The sequence below is a fragment of the Salvelinus fontinalis genome, chromosome 1, assembly GCF_029448725.1.
Source record: "Salvelinus fontinalis isolate EN_2023a chromosome 1, ASM2944872v1, whole genome shotgun sequence".
NCBI classification, from domain to species: Eukaryota; Metazoa; Chordata; class Actinopteri; order Salmoniformes; family Salmonidae; genus Salvelinus; species Salvelinus fontinalis.
Genome location: NC_074665.1, coordinates 11,782,362 through 11,808,555, shown reverse-complemented (window position 1 = coordinate 11,808,555; position 26,194 = coordinate 11,782,362). Strand labels below are relative to the sequence as shown.

Genomic DNA, 26,194 nt, shown 5'->3' with positions numbered 1-26,194 from the left:
CCGAGTATAGCCCACAAAGATCTCTGCCACGGCACAACCCAAGGGGGGGGGCGCCAACCCAGACAGGAAGATCACATCAGTGACTCAACCCACTCAAGTGACACACCCCTCCTAGGGACGGCATGGGAGAGCACCAGTAAGCCAGTGACTCAGCCCCTGTAATAGGGTTAGAGGCAGAGAATCCCAGTGGAGAGAGGGGAACCGGCCAGGCAGAGAAAGCAAGGGCAGTTCGTTGCTCCAGTGCCTTTCCGTTCACCTGCTTTATCCGGGTAGCCGGAAAGTAGAGCATTGCAGTAGTCTAACCTAGAAGTGAGAAAAGCATGTGTAACAGTAGTAACTTTACGTCGTCCCCTCGCCCCGACACGGGCGCGAACCAGGGACCCTCTGCACACATCAACAGTCACCCATGAAGCGTCGTTACCCATCGCTCCACAAAAGCCGCGGCCCTTGCAGAGCAAGGGGCAACACTACTTAAGTCTCAGAGCAAGTGACGTAACTGATTGAAATGCTACTAGCGCGTACCTGCTAACTAGCTAGCCATTTCACATCCGTTACACTCACCCCCCTTTCAACCTCCTCCTTTTTCCGCAGCAACCAGTGATCCGGGTCAACAGCATCAATGTAACAGTAGTAACTTTACGTCGTCCCCTCGCCCCGACACGGGCACGAACCAGGGACCCTCTGCACACATCAACAACGGTCGCCCACGAAGCACGGTCGTTAGCCATCGCTCCACAAAGGCCGCGGCCCTTGCAGAGCAAGGGGCAACACTACTTAAGTCTCAGAGCAAGTGACGTAACTGATTGAAATGCTACTAACGCGTACCCGCTAACTAGCTAGCCATTTCACATCCGTTACACATGGATACATTTTTCTGCATCATTTTTGGACAGAAAGTTTCTGATTTTTGCAATGTTACGTAGATGGAAAAAAGCTGTCCTTGAAACAGTCTTGATATGTTCGTCAAAAGAGAGATCAGGGTCCAGAGTAACGCCGAGGTCCTTCACAGTTTTATTTGAGATGACTGTACAACCATCAAGATGAATTGTCCGATTCAGTAGAAGACCTCTGTTGAACACCACCCTACCCTACACTACACTACACTACCATATCTACACCACACTACTCTACACTACCATATCTACACCACTCTACTCTACACTACCATATTCAACACTACACTACACTTCTCTACTCTACTCTACACTACTCTACACTACACTACACTACACTACACTTCTCTTCTCTACTCTACACTACTCTTCTCTACACGCCACTGCACTTCTCTACATGGCACTACACTTCTCTACACTACACTACACTACTCTACACTACTCTACACTTCTCTACTCTACTCTACTCTACACTACTCTACACTACACCACTCTACTCTACACTACCATATTCAACACTACACTACACTACTCTACACTACTCTACTCTACTCTACACTACTCTACACTACACCACTCTACTGTACACTACCATATTCAACACTACACTACACTTCTCTACTCTACTCTACTCCACTCTACTCTACACTACACTACACTACACTACTCTACACTACTCTTCTCTACACGCCACTACACTTCTCTACATGGCACTACACTTCTCTACTCTACTCTACACTACACTACACTACTCTACACTACTCTACACTACACTACTCTACACTACACTACTCTACTCTACTCTACACTACTCTACTCTACACTACACTACACTACTCTACACTACTCTACACTACACTACACTACTCTACACTACTCTACACTACACTACACTGCTCTACACTACACTACTCTACACTACACTACACTACTCTACACTACACTACACTACACTACTCTACACTACTCTACACTTCTCTACTCTACACTACTCTACACTACACCACTCTACTCTACACTACCATATTCAACACTACACTTCTCTACTCTACACTACTCTACACTACTCTACTCTACTCTACTCTACACTACTCTACTCTACTCTACACTAGACTACTCTACTCTACACTACTCTACTCTACTCTACACTACTCTACTCTACTCTACACTACTCTACTCTACTCTACACTAGACTACTCTACATGGCACTACTCTACACTACTCTACACTACTCTACTCTACACTACTCTACACTAGACTACTCTACTCTACACTACTCTACTCTACTCTACACTACTCTACTCTACTCTACACTAGACTACTCTACTCTACTCTACACTACTCTACTCTACACTAGACTACTCTACTCTACATGGCACTACTCTACACTAGTCTACTCTACACTACTCTACACTACTCTACACTACACTACTCTACACTAGACTACTCTACTCTACATGGCACTACTCTACACTACTCTACACTACACTACTCTACACTAGACTACTCTACTCTACATGGGACTACTCTACACTACTCTACACTACTCTACACTACTCTACTCTATTCTACACTAGACTACTCTACTCTACACTACTCTACTCTACACTACTCTACACTAGACTACTCTACTCTACACTACTCTACACTACACTACTCTACTCTACTCTACACTACTCTACTCTACTCTACACTACTCTACTCTACACTACTCTACTCTACACTACTCTACTCTACACTAGACTACACTACTCTACACTACACTACACTACTCTACTCTACTCTACACTACTCTACTCTACTCTACACTAGACTACACTACTCTACACTACTCTACACTACTCTACTCTACACTACACTACTCTACTCTACACTACTCTACACTACTCTACTCTACACTACTCTACTCTACACTACTCTACACTACACTTCTCTACACTACTCTACACTACACGACTCTACTCTACACTACACTACTCTACACTACTCTACTCTACACTACACTACTCTACTCTACTCTACACTACTCTACACTACACTACACTACTCTACTCTACACTACTCTACTCTACACTACACTACACTACTCTACACTACACTACTCTACTCTACACTACACTACACTACTCTACTCTACACTACTCTACACTACTCTACTCTACTCTACACTACACTACTCTACTCTACACTACTCTACTCTACACTACACTACACCACACTACACTACACTACACTACTCTACTCTACACTACTCTACACTACTCTACACTACTCTACTCTACTCTACACTACACTACTCTACACTACACTACTCTACTCTACACTACACTACTCTACACTACTCTACACTACACTACACTACACTACTCTACTCTACACTACACTACTCTACACTACTCTACACTACTCTACTCTACTCTACACTACACTACTCTACACTACTCTACTCTACACTACTCTACACTACTCTACTCTACACTACACTACTCTACACTACACTACACTACTCTACTCTACACTACTCTACTCTACACTACTCTACACTACTCTACACTACTCTACACTACACTACTCTACACTACTCTACACTACACTACACTTCTCTACTCTACTCTAAACTACTCTTCTCTACACGCCACTACACTTCTCTACATGACACTACACTTCTCTACACTACACTACACTACTCTACACTACTCTACACTACTCTACTCTACACTACACTACTCTACACTACACTACACTACTCTACACTACTATACACTACACTACACTACACTACTCTACACTACACTACTCTACACTACACTTCTCTACTCTACTCTACTCTACTCTACTCTACACTACACTACACTACACTACACTACTCTACACTACTCTACACTACTCTACACTACACCACTCTACTCTACACTACCATATTCAACACTACACTACTCTACACTACTCTACACTACACCACTCTACTCTACACTACCATATTCAACACTACACTACACTACTCTACATGGCACTACACTTCTCTACTTTACTCTACACTACTCTACACTACTCTACACTACACCACTCTACTCTACACTACCATATTCAACACTACACTTCTCTACATGGCACTACACTTCTCTACTCTACTCTACACTACACTACTCTACACTACTCTACTCTACACTACTCTACACTACTCTACACTACACTACTCTACTCTACACTACACTACTCTACACTACTCTACTCTACACTACTCTACACTACTCTTCTCTACACGCCACTACACTTCTCTACATGGCACTACACTTCTCTACTCTACACTACACTACACTACTCTACACTACTCTACACTACTCTACACTACACTACTCTACACTACACTACTCTACACTAGACTACTCTACATGGCACTACTCTACACTACTCTACACTACTCTACACTACTCTACTCCACACTACTCTACTCTACACTAGACTACTCTACTCTACACTACTCTACTCTACTCTACACTACTCTACTCTACTCTACACTAGACTACTCTACTCTACACTACTCTACACTACACTACTCTACTCTACTCTACACTACTCTACTCTACTCTACACTACTCTACTCTACACTACTCTACTCTACACTAGACTACACTACTCTACACTACACTACTCTACTCTACACTACTCTACTCTACTCTACACTAGACTACACTACTCTACACTACTCTACACTACTCTACTCTACACTACACTACTCTACTCTACTCTACACTACTCTACTCTACACTACTCTACTCTACTCTACACTACTCTACACTACACTACTCTACACTACACTACTCTACACTACACTACACTACTCTAAACTACTCTACACTACTCTACACTACACTACTCTACTCTACACTACTCTACTCTACTCTACACTACACTACACTACACTACTCTACTCTACACTACTCTACACTACTCTACTCTACACTACACTACACTACTCTACACTACACTACTCTACTCTACTCTACACTACACTACACTACTCTACTCTACACTACTCTACTCTACACTACACTACTCTACTCTACTCTACACTACACTGCTACACTACACTACTCTACACTACACTACACTACACTACTCTACTCTACACTACACTAATCTACACTACACTACTCTACTCTACTCTACACTACTCTAAACTACAGTACACTACTCTACACTACACTACTCTACACTACACTACACTGCACTACTCTACTCTACACTACACTACACTACTCTACTCTACACTACACTACTCTACACTACTCTACTCTACACTACTCTACACTACTCTACTCTACACTACACTACTCTACACTACACTACACTACTCTACTCTACTCTACACTACTCTACTCTACACTACTCTACACTACTCTACACTACTCTACACTACACTACTCTACACTACTCTACACTACACTACACTTCTCTACTCTACTCTAAACTACTCTTCTCTACACGCCACTACACTTCTCTACATGACACTACACTTCTCTACACTACACTACACTACTCTACACTACTCTACACTACTCTACACTACACTACTCTACACTACACTACACTACTCTACACTACTATACACTACACTACACTACACTACTCTACACTACACTACTCTACACTACACTTCTCTACTCTACTCTACTCTACTCTACTCTACTCTACACTACACTACACTACACTACACTACTCTACACTACTCTACACTACTCTACACTACACCACTCTACTCTACACTACCATATTCAACACTACACTACTCTACACTACTCTACACTACACCACTCTACTCTACACTACCATATTCAACACTACACTACACTACTCTACATGGCACTACACTTCTCTACTTTACTCTACACTACACTACTCTACACTACTCTACACTACACCACTCTACTCTACACTACCATATTCAACACTACACTTCTCTACATGGCACTACACTTCTCTACTCTACTCTACACTACACTACTCTACACTACTCTACTCTACACTACTCTACACTACTCTACACTACACTACTCTACTCTACACTACACTACTCTACACTACTCTACTCTACACTACTCTACACTACTCTTCTCTACACGCCACTACACTTCTCTACATGGCACTACACTTCTCTACTCTACACTACACTACACTACTCTACACTACTCTACACTACTCTACACTACACTACTCTACACTACACTACTCTACACTAGACTACTCTACATGGCACTACTCTACACTACTCTACACTACTCTACACTACTCTACTCTACACTACTCTACTCTACACTAGACTACTCTACTCTACACTACTCTACTCTACTCTACACTACTCTACTCTACTCTACACTAGACTACTCTACTCTACACTACTCTACACTACACTACTCTACTCTACTCTACACTACTCTACTCTACTCTACACTACTCTACTCTACACTACTCTACTCTACACTAGACTACACTACTCTACACTACACTACTCTACTCTACACTACTCTACTCTACACTAGACTACACTACTCTACACTACTCTACACTACTCTACTCTACACTACACTACTCTACTCTACTCTACACTACTCTACTCTACACTACTCTACTCTACTCTACACTACTCTACACTACACTACTCTACACTACACTACTCTACACTACACTACACTACTCTAAACTACTCTACACTACTCTACACTACACTACTCTACTCTACACTACTCTACTCTACTCTACACTACACTACACTACACTACTCTACTCTACACTACTCTACACTACTCTACTCTACTCTACTCTACACTACACTGCTACACTACACTACTCTACACTACACTACACTACACTACTCTACTCTACACTACACTAATCTACACTACTCTACTCTACTCTACACTACTCTAAACTACAGTACACTACTCTACACTACACTACTCTACACTACACTACACTACACTACTCTACTCTACACTACACTACTCTACTCTACTCTACTCTACTCTACACTACTCTACACTACTCTACACTACACTACACTACACTACTCTACACTACACTACACTACACTACTCTACACTACACTACTCTACTCTACACTACACTACTCTACACTACACTACTCTACTCTACACTACACTACTCTACACTACTCTACACTACTCTACTCTACACTACTCTACACTACTCTACTCTACTCTACTCTACTCTACACTACACTACTCTACACTACACTACACTACTCTACTCTACTCTACACTACTCTACTCTACACTACTCTACACTACACTACACTACTCTACACTACACTACTCTACACTACTCTACACTACACTACACTTCTCTACTCTACACTACTCTTCTCTACACGCCACTACACTTCTCTACATGACACTACACTTCTCTACACTACACTACTCTACACTACTCTACACTACTCTACACTACACTACTCTACTCTACACTACACTACTCTACACTACACTACACTACTCTACACTACTCTACACTACACTACACTATAATACTCTACACTATACTACACTACTCTACACTACACTACTCTACACTACACCTCTCTACACTACTCTACACTACACTACACTACTCTACACTACTCTACACTACTCTACACTACTCTACACTACACCACTCTACTCTACACTACCATATTCAACACTACACTACACTACTCTACACTACTCTACACTACTCTACACTACACCACTCTACTCTACACTACCATATTCAACACTACACTACACTACTCTACATGGCACTACACTTCTCTACTTTACTCTACACTACACTACTCTACACTACTCTACACTACACCACTCTACTCTACACTACCATATTCAACACTACACTATACTTCTCTACATGGCACTACACTTCTTTACTCTACTCTACACTACACTACTCTACACTACTCTACTCTACACTACTCTACACTACTCTACACTACACTACTCTACTCTACACTACACTACTCTACACTACTCTACTCTACACTACTCTACACTACACTACTCTACTCTACACTACTCTACTCTACACTACTCTACTCTACACTACTCTACACTACTCTACACTACACTACTCTACTCTACACTACACTACTCTACACTACTCTACACTACTCTACACTACTCTTCTCTACACGCCACTACACTTCTCTACATGGCACTACGCTTCTCTACTCTACTCTACACTACACTACACTACTCTACACTACTCTACACTACTCTACACTACACTACTCTACACTACTCTACACTACACTACTCTACACTACTCTACACTACTCTACACTACACTACTCTACACTACTCTACACTACTCTACACTACACTACACTTCTCTACTCTACACTACTCTTCTCTACACGCCACTACACTTCTCTACTTGGCACTACACTTCTCTACTCTACTCTACACTACACTACTCTACACTATTCTACTCTACACTACTCTACACTACTCTACACTACTCTTCTCTACACGCCACTACACTTCTCTACATGGCACTACACTTCTCTACTCTACTCTACTCTACACTACACTACTCTACACTACACTACTCTACCCTTCTCTACTCTACTCTACACTACTCTACACTACACTACACTACTCTACTCTACACTACTCTACACTACACTACTCTACTCTACACTACACTACACTTCTCTACTCTACTCTACTCTACTCTACACCACTCTACACTACTCTACACTACACTACTCTACACTACACTACACTACTCTACTCTACACTACTCTACACTACACTACACTACTCTACTCTACACTACTCTACACTACACTTCTCTACTCTACTCTACACTACTCTACACTACACTACTCTACTCTACACTACACTACTCTACACTACTCTACACTACACTACACTACTCTACTCTACACTACTCTACACTACTCTACACTACTCTACACTACACTACACTACTCCACTCTACTCTACTCTACACTACACTTCTCTACACTACTCTACACTACTCTACACTACTCTACTCTACACTACACTACTCTACACTACACTTCTCTACATGGCACTACACTTCTCTACACGGCACTACACTACTCTACACTACTCTACACTACTCTTCACTACTCTACACTACTCTACACTACACTACTCTACACTACACTTCTCTACACGGCACTACACTACACTACACTACACTACTCTACACTACTCTACACTACACTACTCTACACTACACAACACTACTCTACACTATTCTTCTCTACACGCCACTACACTTCTCTACATGGCACTACACTTCTCTACTCTACTCTACACTACACTACTCTACACTACTCTACTCTACTCTACTCTACTCTACACTACACTACACTACACTACTCTACACTACTCTACACTACTCTACACTACACTACTCTACACTACTCTACACTACACTACTCTACACTGCACTACACTACTCTACACTACTCTACACTACACTACTCTACACTACTCTACACTACTCTACACTACTCTACACTACACTTCTCTACACTACTCTACACTACACTACTCTACACTACTCTACACTACACTACACTACTCTACACTACACTACACTACTCTACACTACTCTACACTACACTACACTACTCTACACTACTCTACACTACTCTACACTACACTTCTCTACACTACTCTACACTACTCTACACTACTCTACTCTACACTACTCTACACTACTCTACACTACACTACTCTACACTTCTCTACATGGCACTACACTTCTCTACACTACTCTACACTACTCTACTCTACACTACTCTACACTACACTTCTCTACATGGCACTACACTTCTCTACACTACTCTACTCTACACTACTCTACACTACACTTCTCTACACTACTCTACACTACACTACTCTACACTACACTACACTACTCTACACTACTCTACTCTACACTACACTGCACGGGACTACATTTCTCTACTCTACACTACACTTCTCTACACGGCACTAAGGCTGTAGAACTGTAGTAGAATAACACATGATATAGTGAGAAAGACCTCGCTCCAAACATCTGTTTGGTTCAGTTTTAATTTCTCCCACGGCTGAAACTTAATCACCACCAGGTGTGTGCTCAGGTTTTAACACTCGGCTAGCGTTAGTGTCAGACCGGGCTAACGTTACACTCTCTCTGAGGTGACAACACCGGGAGACTTTCGTAAAGAAACACTGGATACCGTACACTCAGACTTAGAGTTTTCATTGAGACACAGAGGATCAGATTGAAACATGTCGACAAGTATTTAATGCACCTCACTGTGTGAAATGTAGACGTTCTATACCATTGGCTGTGGTGCTGTAGAATGGAGTATGGCGCTGCAGTGATGATGGCCTGGTATTTCCCCACAATACAATACAAACAGTAACTGTATGATTGAATGCATACCGTTAAGTACATAGAATGCAGTATCCCATCCCAGCACTGAATGTTATCTGCTCGTATTATTTTTATTATTTTGATTTATGTTACACTAAATATTGTTGTAGTGTATATTTCTGTGTTATTATTGTTGTTGTGTAGACGGATAAGAAGGACCCTCAGGGGACAAGCTGTATCTCAGGGTTTGAGGTCTTACTGCAGAAACAGCTGAAGGGGAAGCAAATGCAGAAAGAGATGGCTGAGTTTATACGAGAAAGGTAACTACAAAATCCCCTTTCATTATCTGAGCCGACCTGTCAACAATCCTGATCAGAACAATGTTTCACAACTCCTTTATCTTGAGCCATTTCCTTTTCTTTTTTACCCAGATGTGCACTTTTCTATTTTGTACAAAACAGGAAAAAGGACTCGCTAAGTAACGACATTCGATGGTAAATAAATTCCTTTTCTCCTTCCCTCTTTCAGGATAAAGATTGAAGAGGAATATGCCAAGAACCTCGCCAAGCTGTCACAGATTCCCCTCGCGGGACAGGAAGAAGGGTGAGTGGGTAGTCACATCAATTCCTGCCGTGGTGCCTTTTAAAAAAAAGTTGCCTACACGAGCGTGTCGCCTCGCACACGCCGACGCTTAGGAAGACATGGCACAAGAAAATACAAGAAAACCTCTCCGCGTCAACTCAAAGATTCCATGTCAAAAGTCATTGCACAGATTATGCCAATTCCTAGCCAACTCCTAGCTGATTCCTAGCCAACTCCTAGCTGATTCCTTGCCAACTCCTAGCTGATTCCTAGCCAACTCCTAGCTGATTCCTTGCCAACTCCTAGCTGATTCCTTGCCAACTCCTTGGCAATTCTTGTAGATCTGAAAGGAGTTGGTGGGTGTACGGTATATACATACCATGCTGATAGAACAAATCATGTCTAGAAGTAGAGCCACTATGCTGAGCTGGACAGCAGGGTACTATAAGGGTGTTATGGCATCATATCAGCCCAGACTCACTGGGAAAAAGAAAGCGAGAGAGAAGGGGGACCCCTCTTCAGTCCGGCATTATAGGGAACCACACACTGTGAGCATCTCTTTGTCTGGTAAATTGGATCCTGTGGGGGACAGGCTGGCTGTATGATGGGGTTGCTAGGGGACAGGCAGGCTGTATGATGGGGTTGCTAGGGGACAGGCTGGCTGTATGATGGGGTTGCTAGGGGACAGGCTGGCTGTATGATGGGGATGCTAGGGGACAGGCTGGCTGTATGATGGGGATGCTAGGGGACAGGCTGGCTGTATGATGGGGTTGCTAGGGGACAGGCATGCTGTCTGATGGGGTTGCTAGGGGACATGCTGGCTGTATGATGGGGTTGCTAGGGGACAGGCAGGCTGTATGATGGGGTTGCTAGGGGACAGGCTGAGAGGGAGGGAAGGCTGTAATAAGATGTCTGTATACCACATTTACTACACAGTCATAATGAGTCACTGTACCAGACTGACCTAAAGTACATGAGAAATCTTCCATATGCATACTCTCAAATGTTGTGCACGCATTTTGTTTTTCATCCCTGTTGGTGAGCATTTCTCCTTTGCCAAGATGATCCATCCACCTGACAGATGTGGCATATCAAGAAGCTTATTAAACAGCATGATCGTTACACAGCTGCACCTTGTGCTGTGGACAATCAAAGGCAACTCTAAAATGTGCAGTTTTGTCACACAACACAATGCCATAGATGTCTCAAGTTTTGAGGGAGCATGCAATTACCATGCAGACTTCAGGAATGTCCACCAAAACTGTTGCCAGAGAATTGAATGATAATCGTTTTAGGGAATTTGGCTGTACGTCCAACCGGCCTCACAACCGTAGACCATGTGTAACCATGCCAGCCCAAGACCTCCACATCCGGCTTCTTCACCTGCGGGATCGTCTGACACCAGTCACCCGAACAGATGATGAAACCGTGGGTTTGCACAACCAAAGAATTTCTGCACAAACTGTCAGAAACCGTCTCAGAGAAGCTCATCTGTGTGCTCGTTGTCCTCAACAGGATCTTGACTGCAGTTTGGCGTGGTAACTGACTTCAGTGGCCAAATACTCACCTTCGATGGCCAACGACACGCTGGAGAAGTGTGCTCTCCCGCCTATATCCAGCAACTTCTCACAGCCATTGAAGAGGAGTGGAACAACATTCCACAGCCCGCAATCAACAGCCTGATCAACTGTATGAGAAGGTGATGCATGAGGCAGAAGGTGGTCACACCAGATACTGACTGATTTCTTTAAGGTATCTGTGACCAACAGATGCATATCTGTATTCCCAGTCATGTGAAATCCATAGATTAGGAATGAATTTGAGTGAATTTATTTAAATTGACTGATTTCTTTACATGAACTTGATATGATATTGTTGCATGTTCCCTTCATATTTGTCTTCAGTGTATGTTTCTAAGGGGGTGAGAATGGAGAAGAGAGAAGAGAGGAATAATGTAGTATGATACTGCTCTACAGTTAACACTGAAACAAAGATGGTAAAACACTGTCCTGCATTAGAGATATGATACTGATCTACAGTTAACACTGTCCTGCATTAGAGATATGATACTGATCTACAGTTAACACTGTCCTGCATTAGAGATATGATACTGATCTACAGTTAACACTGTCCTGCATTAGAGATATGATACTGATCTACAGTTAACACTGTCCTGCATTAGAGATATGATACTGCTCTACAGTTAACACTGTCCTGCATTAGAGATATGATACTGATCTACAGTTAACACTGAAACAAAGATGGTACAACACTGTCCTGCATTAGAGATATGATACTGCTCTACGGTTAACACTGTCCTGCATTAGAGATATGATAGTGATCTACAGTTAATACTGTCCTGCATTAGAGATATGATACTGATCTACAGTTAATACTGTCCTGCATTAGAGATATGATACTGATCTACAGTTAATACTGTCCTGCATTAGAGATATGATACTGATCTACAGTTAACACTGTCCTGCATTAGAGATATGATACTGATCTACAGTTAACACTGTCCTGCATTAGAGATATGATACTGATCTACAGTTAACACTGTCCTGCATTAGAGATATGATACTGCTCTACAGTTAACACTGTCCTGCATTAGAGATATGATACTGATCTACAGTTAACACTGTCCTGCATTAGAGATATGATACTGATCTACAGTTAACACTGTCCTGCATTAGAGATATGATACTGATCTACAGTTAACACTGTCCTGCATTAGAGATATGATACTGATCTACAGTTAACACTGTCCTGCATTAGAGATATGACACTGATCTACAGTTAACACTGTCCTGCATTAGAGATATGATACTGATCTACAGTTAACACTGTCCTGCATTAGAGATATGATACTGCCCTACAGTTAACACTGTCCTGCATTAGAGATATGATACTGCTTTACAGTTAACACTGTCCTGCATTAGAGATATGATAGTGCTCTACAGTTAACACTGTCCTGAATTAGAGATATGATACTGATCTACAGTTAACACTGTCCTGCATTAGAGATATGATACTGCTCTACAGTTAACACTGTCCTGCATTAGAGATATGATACTGCTCTACAGTTAACACTGTCCTGCATTAGAGATATGATACTGATCTACAGTTAACACTGTCCTGCATTAGAGATATGATACTGCTCTACAGTTAACACTGTCCTGCATTAGAGATATGATTCTGATCTACACTGTCCTGCATTAGAGATATGATACTGCTCTACAGTTAACACTGTCCTGCATTAGAGATATGATACTGATCTACAGTTAACACTGTCCTGCATTAGAGATATGATACTGTCACGGCTCCTCCTCTGCAGTGCAGGGGGCGGTTCCTCCTGCAGGCAGAGGAGGGTCGTTAAGTGATTGGAGCCACCTGGGCTCAGGGTATAAAGCTGTCACTAATCTCTCTTGCTCTCTCTCTCTCTGCTCCTCCAGGTATGCTCATGATTTGTTTGTTCCTTTTTAGTTTTGCATAGTTTTCACTCAGTCATGTTCACACACACACATATTCATGCACCCATGCACTTTACATACAGATACATCCACACCTCATTCCTATTTCTTAGTTTAAGTTAATAGTTTGTTTAATAATAAAGAACACTTTTGAATTGGCCTATACCTGTTGTTCGTGTCCTCTCATTTGTCACAGGCTATGAGCCGGCTTGTGACAAGTGGGGGCTCATCCGGGATAGTAGTTAACTTGGGTTAGTTTAGTTCAGATTGACAATTTTTTTTGTTTGAGTGGATGTTTTGGTTGGGCCAAATTTTTGTTTAAGAGAGAGTTGAGAGCCATGTGTTCTTTTGGTTCAGTTAGTTTGGTAGCTAAGCAATTCACTCTGTGTTTTTCTGGGTTTTGTTCAGGTGGGAGTCCTCTCCTGTTCAGGCATATCAGCAAGTGTCCATAGGAGGCTTGTGGTGTTTTTGTTTTAGGTGGCAGTGAACGTGGGTAGAGCATCCCTTTCCCTTTTCCCCTACATCGGCTCGGGAGCACCTCCGTGGTTATGGGAGGGCCGCCAGTTTCTGGTTGTCTTTTCCACTCCACTGGTTTTGTGTGCATAAAACCCCACCACATGTGACTGCACGAAGACCAGGGCCAGTTAGTTAGTAGTTTTTGGAGGATAGTGGGGTGTGGCTCCTGTCCTTGAACCCAAATTGACAGCAGGTGAGTTGTGTTTTTTTTTTGAGCATTTGTAATAGTTGTATTGGTTGAGGAAAATGTCTTCCATTTTGAGTAGTTTTGTTCAAGCTCCTTCAGAGGTAGCCTTAGAGTTGTGTACTAAGGAGCAGTTAATTGAAATTGCTGAACATTATCAGATTGAGATTGTTGATAAAAAAATTAAAGAGACTGTTAAAACTAGCTTAAAGCAGGGTCTTAGGGAAATGGGTGTTTTTAGCGGTCAGTCTGCTAGTAGTGAGGGTGCAAGTTTTCAGGCTAGCCCTTCATTAACTTTTGAGCAGCAGAGGGAACTGTTGCAAATGCAAAGGCAAATGCAATTAGAGCAAATGCAAATGCAATTAGAGATAGAGCGATTGAGAAATGCTAATAGACCGGAAAGACTACCACAGTTTGATGTTTCACAGAATCTTCGTTTGTTGCCTAAATTTGATGAGTCAGATCCAGACACATACTTTACTTTATTTGATCGTATTGCGGAAGCTAGAGCTTGGTCAGATTTGGACATGACTACGTTGTTGCAATGTGTACTTACAGGTAAAGCACGTGAGGCTTTTGCAGCACTGAGTGTAGCTGACAGTAAAGTTTATGCTAAAGTTAAATCAGCAGTTCTGAAGGTCTACGAGCTTGTGCCAGAGGCATATCGTCAACATTTTCGTTACAGGAAAAAGTTAGCTTCACAAACCTATTCTGAGTTTGTTTGTGATTTGACTTCTGCATTTAATCGTTGGTGTACAGCTTCTGAAGTTAGTACTTTTGAGGGTCTGTCTAATTTGATTGTGTTAGAACAGTTCAAAAATTCTGTTCCTGACCAGGTTGCTACATACATGAATGAACGTAAAGTTAAGTCTCCAAGTGATGCAGCAATCCTTGCAGATGAGTACAGGCTAACACATAAAAGCCATTTTGAGTCAAACAGTGATATGTACCATAAGAATAACTTTACTCCTAGGAATAGTAGGTCACCTTTTTGGGGGGCATCTTTCCAAAGACCTCGGCAGAAGTTTAAGTCTGGAGGACTTAAAGGACCGGTTAATGCTAATACCTGTCGCTACTGTTTAGTTGAAGGACATTGGAAGAAAAATTGTCCTCTGCTTAAATCAAAACAGTCAGTTCAAGTTAAACCTGTTATGATGGCAGCTCCTGTTACAGCCTCTGACCACCAGGGTGAGCTGTTTCAGCCACTAGTTGAGTTTGATTCTCAGTTTTCCCGCTGTGATTTTTCAGCCTTTATTTCAGATGCTGTAGTGTCCCTGGTAGATGGCAACCAGAATGTTAAAATCAAGATCCTAAGAGACACTGGAGCTTTAGATTCTTTTATTCTGGAATCTGTTTTGCCGTTCTCTAAAGAGTCTGATACTGGCCGTTGTGTAATGGTATGTGGTATGGGTTTAGTTCCATTCTCTTGTCCTTTAAAAAAAGTTACCCTAAAATGTGGTCTGATAGAGGGTGATGTAGATGTTGGGGTTAGACCTCAGTTGCCAGTAGAGGGAGTGCACATGATTTTGGGGAATGACTTGGCAGGTAGTAAGGTGTGGGCAGATGGCAAATTAAACATCTGTAAGAAGCAACCTTCAGTGTCCCCTGCAAGGGAATCTCCGGATCAGAACTGTGTGTCTCCTGAGATATTTCCAGTTTGTGCGGTTACCCGCGCAGCCTCTCGTAAGGAGATTGAGAGTAAGCCAGAAAGTCTTGAGTTGCCAGTCAAACTCCAGACAGAACAGTTGACTAGTTCTAGAGATTCATTGATGGCTGAGCAAAAAGCCGATACTACTTTGGCTGATCTGTTTGATAAAGTGGTTCCTGATTCAGTGGTGAGGAATAGTGCTCAGTGTTATTTTCTTCTTGATAGGCTGTTGGTCAGGAAATGGGTTCCACACTATGATAAGGGTTTAGGAGAACCAGTCTTTCAAATAGTTGTACCTACTACTTTGCGAAATAAAGTGTTGCAAACTTCACATGGTGATGTGGCAGGTCATATGGGTGTTCGTAAAACGTATGATCGTATACTTCGTTATTTTTTCTGGCCACGTTTAAAGCGGGATGTATCTCAGTTTATTAAAACTTGTCATACGTGTCAGTGTACAAGTAAGCCAAACCAGGTCTTACAAGGTCGGTTGAAAAACTCTCAGACTTTGCAAAACCTTGGGGTTTTGGTAGATCATTTAGACTCTGAGAAACGTGATGAATTGGTAGCTCTTATTAGAAACTACCCTGTTTTGTTTTCTGACACTCCATCACAAACCCACTTAATTGAACATGATATAGACGGAGTCAATCACCACCTTCCGGAGACACCTGAAACCCCACCTCTTCAAGGAATACCTAGGATAAAGCAACCCTTCTGCCCCCCCCCCCCTTAACCTGTCTAGGATCAGCGTGCCGCTAGCGGCACTCCCCCCCCCCCCCCCCACTGAAAAACCAGTGCCGCGAAATTCAAAAAAAATATTTTTTTAAAATATTTAACTTTCACACATTAAAGTCCAATACAGCTAATGAAAGACACAGATCTTATGAATCCAGTCAACATTTCCGATTTTTAAAATGTTTTACAGGGAAGACACAATATGTAAAGATGTACATCTATTACCTAAAAACACATTAGCATATTCCACCATCTTTTATTTGTCCACCAACACCAGTAGCCATCACCAATTCGGCTAAACTAAGATATTTATAGCCTCTAACCAACAAAAAAACTCATTAGATGACAGTCTGATAACATATTTATGGTATGGGATAGGTTTTGTTAGAAAAAAGTGCATATTTCAGGTAGATGGCATAGTTTACAATTGCACCCACCATCACAAATGGACTAGAATAATTACAATGAGCAACGTGTTTACCTAACTACTAATCATCAAACATTTCGTAAAAATACACAGCATACACGAATCGAAAGACACAGATCCTGTGAATACAGACAATATTTCAGATTTTCTAAGTGTCTTACAGCGAAAACACAATAAATCGTTATATTAGCTTAGCACATAGCAATTAGCAGCCCAGCATTGATTCTAGCCAAAGTGAGCGATAAAAGTCAACATCGCCAAAAGATATTAATTTTTTCACTAACCTTCTCAGAATTCTTCCGATGACACTCCTGTAACATCACATTACAACATGCATATACAGTTTGATCGAAAATGTTTATATTTAGCCACCAAAATCATGGTTAGACAATGTGAAATGTAGACAAGCTGGTAAAGAAAACGTCCTTGCGCCACTTAGACAGTGATCTACTCTTATACATAAATACTCATAAACGTGACTAAAAAATATAGGGTGGACAGGGATTGATAGACAATTTAATTCTTAATACAATTGCGTTATTACATTTTTTAATTTATCCTTACTTTTCAATACAGTTTGCGCCAAGCGAAGCTACGTCAAAAAACATGGCGTCCTAAGCCACTAAAATGTTTCGACAGAAACACGATTTATCATAATAAAAATGTCCTACCTTGAGCTGTTCTTCCATCAGTATCTTGGGCAAAGGATCCTTTCTTGGGAGAAATCGTCTTTTGGTGGAAAGCTGTCCTCTTGCCATGTGGAAATGTCAACTACGTTCGGGATGAACTGAAAAGCGTTCCCAACTTTTCACATCGTTGCAAAAATAAATGTCCCAAAATCGCACTAAACGGATATAAATTGCTATAAAACGCTTTAAATTAACTACTTTGTGATGTTTGTAACTCCTATAACGAGTGAAAAGATGACCGGAGAAATATAACAGGCTAAACTAACGCTTGGAACAGGAGAGGGTCGGTGTCTTCCACGCGCGTTACGCAGCAAGAAAAGACTTGCTAGCTAAAGGTTTTTTTCATTTGTAGGGCCTGTGAACGAGCAATCGAGCCCGTTGGAATCGTCATCACGTAAAGGCATCCAGGGGAAGACGTAAGAAGTGTCCGTATAGTCATAGCAACGACAGTGCCCGTTTAAATGACTTCAGAAAAGTGGCCAACGTTTCTCAAATCTGACTCCATGTCAGGGAAATTGCTGTAGAATGGGCTCTGTTCCACTTAGAGACAAAATTTCAACTCCTATAGAAACTATAGACTGTTTTCTATCCAATAATAATAATAATATGCATATTGTACGATCAAGGATTTTGTGGGAAGCCGTTTAAAAAATTAGCCACATTAGCATAAATAGTCTAAACAGCGCCCCCATCCCCAACAGGTTAAAAGATCTAGATGCACTATTGTAAAGTGGCTGTTCCACTGGATGTCATAAGGTGAATGCACCAATTTGTAAGTCGCTCTGGATAAGAGCGTCTGCTAAATGACTTAAATGTAAATGTAAATGTAAATCGGAGATGCTAAGCCTATCAAACACAGATTTGATCGTGTATCTGAGGAGAAGAGACTAAAACTGGAAACAGAGATGCAGTCTATGTTGGACAATGGTATTGATTTGGCAAAATGTGAGTTTGCCAAAGCTACAGTCACATACCTAGGCAAGGTTGTTGGTCAGGGATTTGTCTGTCCCGTAGAAGCCAAGGTTCAGGCTGTGAAGCAGTTCCCACAGTCCTCTACAAAGAAAGAACTGATGCGCTTCCTGGGAATGGCGGGGTACTACCGTGCTTTTTGTAAAAAAAATTCGGTAGTAGTGTCCCCACTGACCAATCTGTTGAAGGCCAAGGCTGAATTTATCTGGTCCACCCAGTGTCAAGAGGCATTTGATGCAGTTAAGACTCTTTTGTGTTTGGCACCTGTGTTGGCAGCACCAAATTTTGGGAAACCTTTCAAATTGCAGGTAGACGCCAGTCAAATCGGTGCTGGGGCTGTGCTTCTCCAGGAGAATGACGACAAGGTTGAGTGTCCAGTCAGTTTCTTCTCCCGAAAATTTAATAAGTATCAGAAAAACTATTCTGTAATTGAAAAGGAGGCTTTAGGTCTCATTTGGGCTTTACAGCACTTCGAGGTCTATGTTGGTTCTGGTTTGACCCCTTTAACTGTGTTCACTGACCACAACCCACTTGTTTTTCTGAGGTCCCTGCAAAACCCAAACCAGCGCCTGATGCGTTGGGCTTTGTTCTTGCAGCCTTTCAACCTTGATATTAGACACATTAGTGGTAAGGATAATATCATTGCTGATGCTCTGTCCCGTGCTCCTTTAACCTAGCTTGTAGCTTTTCTCTGCTGACCCCTACGGGCTGTCTGCGCCTCTTTTCTCTTAAATTGCTCCTCAGGTACCAAGGCTGCTGAGTTTGAGGGGCGGACAGTCAGCTGGGGGACACGGGGCTACTGCTAGGAGCCGGGATTGGTATTTTTGTTGTTTATTTGTTTTTTGGGAAATTTGAATTATTTTGATTATGTTGGAGGAAGTTGGGTTGAGGGTGGGACCCTCATTTTAAGGAGGGGGGTGTCACGGCTCCTCCTCTGCAGTGCAGGGGGCGGTTCCTCCTGCAGGCAGAGGAGGGTCGTTAAGTGATTGGAGCCACCTGGGCTCAGGGTATAAAGCTGTCACTAATCTCTCTTGCTCTCTCTCTGCTCCTCCAGGTATGCTCATGATTTGTTTGTTCCTTTTTAGTTTTGCATAGTTTTCACTCAGTCATGTTCACACACACATATTCATGCACCCATGCACTTTACATACAGATACATCCACACCTCATTCCTATTTCTTAGTTTAAGTTAATAGTTTGTTTAATAATAAAGAACACTTTTGAATTGGCCTATACCTGTTGTTCGTGTCCTCTCATTTGTCACAGGCTATGAGCCGGCTGCATTAGAGATATGATTCTGATCTACACTGTCCTGCATTAGAGATATGATACTGCTCTACAGTTAACACTGTCCTGCATTAGAGATATGATACTGATCTACAGTTAACACTGTCCTGCATTAGAGATATGATACTGATCTACAGTTAACACTGTCCTGCATTAGAGATATGATACTGCTCTACAGTTAAGACTGTCCTGCATTAGAGATGATACTGATCTACAGTTAACACTGTCCTGCATTAGAGATATGATACTGCTCTACAGTTAACACTGTCCTGCATTAGAGATATGATTCTGATCTACACTGTCCTGCATTAGAGATATGATACTGCTCTACAGTTAACACTGTCCTGCATTAGAGATATGATACTGATCTACAGTTAACACTGTCCTGCATTAGAGATATGATACTGATCTACAGTTAACACTGTCCTGCATTAGAGATATGATACTGATCTACAGTTAACACTGTCCTGCATTAGAGATATGATACTGATCTACAGTTAACACTGTCCTGCATTAGAGATATGATACTGATCTACAGTTAACACTGTCCTGCATTAGAGATATGATACTGATCTACAGTTAACACTGTCCTGCATTAGAGATATGATACTGCTCTACAGTTAACACTGTCCTGCATTAGAGATATGATACTGATCTACAGTTAACACTGAAACAAAGATGGTACAACACTGTCCTGCATTAGAGATATGATACTGATCTACAGTTAACACTGTCCTGCATTAGAGATATGATACTGATCTACAGTTAACACTGTCCTGCATTAGAGATATGATTCTGATCTACACTGTCCTGCATTAGAGATATGATACTGCTCTACAGTTAACACTGTCCTGCATTAGAGATATGATACTGATCTACAGTTAACACTGTCCTGCATTAGAGATATGATACTGATCTACAGTTAACACTGTCCTGCATTAGAGATATGATACTGATCTACAGTTAACACTGTCCTGCATTAGAGATATGATACTGATCTACAGTTAACACTGTCCTGCATTAGAGATATGATACTGCTCTACAGTTAACACTGTCCTGCATTAGAGATATGATACTGATCTACAGTTAACACTGTCCTGCATTAGAGATATGACACTGATCTACAGTTAACACTGTCCTGCATTAGAGATATGATACTGATCTACAGTTAACACTGTCCTGCATTAGAGATATGATACTGATCTACAGTTAACACTGTCCTGCATTAGAGATATGATACTGATCTACAGTTAACACTGTCCTGCATTAGAGATATGATACTGATCTACAGTTAACACTGTCCTGCATTAGAGATATGATACTGCTCTACAGTTAACACTGTCCTGAATTAGAGATATGATACTGATCTACAGTTAACACTGTCCTGCATTAGAGATATGATACTGCTCTACAGTTAACACTGTCCTGCATTAGAGATATGATACTGATCTACAGTTAACACTGTCCTGCATTAGAGATATGATACTGCTCTACAGTTAAGACTGTCCTGCATTAGAGATATGATACTGATCTACAGTTAACACTGTCCTGCATTAGAGATATGATACTGCTCTACAGTTAACACTGTCCTGCATTAGAGATATGATTCTGATCTACACTGTCCTGCATTAGAGATATGATACTGCTCTACAGTTAACACTGTCCTGCATTAGAGATATGATACTGATCTACAGTTAACACTGTCCTGCATTAGAGATATGATACTGATCTACAGTTAACACTGTCCTGCATTAGAGATATGATACTGATCTACAGTTAACACTGTCCTGCATTAGAGATATGATACTGATCTACAGTTAACACTGTCCTGCATTAGAGATATGACACTGATCTACAGTTAACACTGTCCTGCATTAGAGATATGATACTGATCTACAGTTAACACTGTCCTGCATTAGAGATATGATACTGATCTACAGTTAACACTGTCCTGCATTAGAGATATGATACTGCTCTACAGTTAACACTGTCCTGAATTAGAGATATGATACTGATCTACAGTTAACACTGTCCTGCATTAGAGATATGATACTGATCTACAGTTAACACTGTCCTGCATTAGAGATATGATACTGATCTACAGTTAACACTGTCCTGCATTAGAGATATGATACTGATCTACAGTTAACACTGAAACAAAGATGGTACAACACTGTCCTGCAATATGATGCTGGACTAGTAAAACCCCTTCTCTGAGTTTTATACCAATCTGTATCATCTGACCGAAACGTTACTAAAAAATACATGTTGTATAGGAAATGATAGATACACTAGTTCTTAAAGCAATCGTCGTGTTAGAATTCTAAAAATAACTTCATAACGAAATCCAGCTTACGTTATAGCGAGAGAGTGCCCAAAATCTGGGCGCAAACTACTAGTACACATGTTCGACAGATATATGAAATAACATCATAAAATGGGTCCTAATTTTGATGATCTTCCATCAGAATGTTGTACAAGGGGTCCTTTGTCGGGAACAATCGTTGTTTGGTTTTAGAATGGCATTTTTCCCTCTTGAATTAGCAAGCACACTAGCTAAGTGGCGCGAAGCTCTCCATCGTCAACAAACACAGAATGCAACACGCCTAACGTCCCGAAAAAGTTTCAATAATCTAATAAAACTATATTGAAAAAACATACTTTACGATGATATTGTCACATTTATCAAATAAAATCAAAGCCGGAGATATTAGTCGTCTATAACGACAGCTTTTCAGAAGGCAATACCGGGTCCCTTCTCGCACGTTCCAGGAAACAGGAAATTGGTGTCACGTCATGCCGAGAGCTTTTATTCGACCTCAGATCAAGTTATACACTCCATTTCTTCTCTCACTGCCTGTTGACATCTAGTGGAAGGCGTATGAAGTGCATGTATACTAATACGTATCAAGCACATTTATAGGCAGGCCCTAGAACAGAGCATCGATTTCAGATTTTCCACTTCCTGTCAGGAAGTTTGCTGCAAAATGAGTTCTGTTTTACTCACAGATATAATTCAAACGGTTTTAGAAACTAGAGAGTGTTTTCTATCCAATAGTAATAATAATATGCATATTGTACGAGCAAGAATTGAGTACGAGGCCGTTTGAAATGGGCACCTTTTATCCGGACTACTCAATACTCCCCCTGCAGCCCAAAGAAGTTAATACTGTCCTGCATTAGAGATATGAATCTGCTCTACAGTTAACACTGAAACAAAGATGGTACAACACTGTCCTGCATTAGAGATATGATTCTGCTCTACAGGTAACACTGTCCTGCATTAGAGATATGATTCTGATCTACAGTTAACACTGTCCTGCATTAGAGATATGATACTGATCTACAGTTAACACTGTCCTGCATTAGAGATATGATACTGCCCTACAGTTAACACTGTCCTGCATTAGAGATATGATACTGCTCTACAGTTAACACTGTCCTGCATTAGAGATATGATACTGATCTACAGTTAACACTGTCCTGCATTAGAGATATGATACTGATCTACAGTTAACACTGTCCTGCATTAGAGATATGATACTGATCTACAGTTAACACTGTCCTGCATTAGAGATATGATACTGCCCTACAGTTAACACTGAAACAAAGATGGTACAACACTGTCCTGCAATATGATGCTGGACTAGTAAATCCCCGTCTCTGAGTTTTATACCAATCTGTATCATCTGACCTCTGTCATCTACTGTACTACTGCACCAGTTTTGTTGTGATAGAATGGCAGAGTGGAGTGGAATTGTTTCATATAGAATCTAAACGATGCCAGTGAGTTCTGACCACCCACTCCCACCGTGTCCAGAGAGAGCAACACAACACGATACTGTTATTATCAAATCAAATCGTATTTGTCATATGCGCCGAATACAACAGGTGTAGGTAGACCTTACAGTGAAATGCTTACTTACAAGCCCTTAACCAACAATGCAGTTTTAAGAAAAAATACGTGTTAAGTAAATAATAGATATGTAAAAATAACAAATAAAAGTAACTAATTACTTTAATTAAATAATTATAGAGCAGTAGTAAAATAACAATAGCGAAGCTATATACAGGGGGTACCGGTACAGTGTCAATGTGCAGTGGCACCGGTATGTCGAGGTAATTGAGGTAATATGTACATGTAGGTAGAGTAAAGTGACTATGCATAGATAATAAACAGAGGGTAGCAGCAGCGTAAAAGAGGGGGGGCAATGCAAATAGCCTGGGTAGCCATTTGATTAGCTGTTCAGGAGTCTTATGGCTTGGAGGTAGAAGCTGTTAAGAAGTATTTTGGACCTAGACTTGGAGCTCTGGTACCGCTTGCCGTGCGTTAGCAGAGAGAACAAGTCTATGACTAGGGTGGCTGGAGTCTTTGACAATTTTTATGGCCTTACTCTGACACCGCCTGGTATAGAGGTCCTGGATGGCAGGAAGCTTGGCTCCGGTGATGTACTGGGCCGTACGCACTACCCTCTGTAGTGCCTTGCGGTTCGAAGCTGAACAGTTGCCATACCAGGCAGTGATGCAACCAGTCAGGATCCCCTCGATGGTGCAGCTGTAGAACTTTTTGAGGATCTGAGGACCCATGCCAAATCTTTTCTGAGGGGGAATAGGCTTTGTTGTGCCCTCTTCATGACTGTCTTGGTGTGCTTGGACCATGTTAGTTTGTTGGTGATGTGGACACCAAGGAACTTGAAGCTCTCAACCTGTTCCACTGCAGCCCCGTCAATGAGAATGGGGGCGTGCTTGGTCCTCTTTTTCCTGTAGTCCACAATCATCTCCTTTGTCTTGATCACGTTGAGGGAGAGGATGTTGTCCTAGCATCACACGGTCAGGTCTCTGACCTTCTCCCTACAGGCTGTCTCATCGTTGTCGGTGATCAGGCCTACCACTGTTGTGTCATCGCAAACTTAATGATGGTGTTGGAGTCGTGCCTGACCATGCAGTCATGAGTGTACAGGAGGGGACTGAGCACGCACCCCTGAGGGGACCCTGTGTTGAGGATTAGCGTGGCGGCTGTGTTGTTGCATACCCTTACCACCTGGGGGCAGCCCGGCAGGAAGTCCAGGATCCAGTTGCAGAGGGAGGTGTTTAGTCCCAGGGTCCTTAGTTTACTGATGAGCTTTGAGGACACTATGGTGTTGAACGCTGAGCTGTAGTCAATGAATAGCATTCTCACATAGGTGTTCCTTTTGTCCAGGTGGGAAAGGGCAGTGTGGAGTGCAATAGAGATTGCTTCATTTGTGGATCTGTTGGGGCGGAATGCAAATTGAAGTGGGTTTAGGGTTTCTGGGATAATGGTGAGTGATTGCTACGGATCCGTAGGCAGGTTACCTTAGTGTTCTTGGGCACAGGCACTATGGTGGTCTGCTTGAAACATGTTGGTATTACA

The 26,194-nt window shown here is 41.7% G+C and overlaps 1 protein-coding gene across 1 annotated transcript in view; it reads left to right on the top strand.

Annotated features, from left to right (window-relative positions):
- The window catches only part of LOC129815725 (growth arrest-specific protein 7-like), a 144,495-nt gene that overhangs the window by 69,935 nt on the left and 48,366 nt on the right, over nt 1–26,194 (top strand). Inside the window, exons 7-8 of the mRNA XM_055869834.1 lie at nt 10,494–10,609; nt 10,818–10,892. Of these exons, the coding sequence (XP_055725809.1) occupies nt 10,494–10,609; nt 10,818–10,892 (191 nt within the window). The remainder of the gene's footprint in view (nt 1–10,493; nt 10,610–10,817; nt 10,893–26,194) is intronic.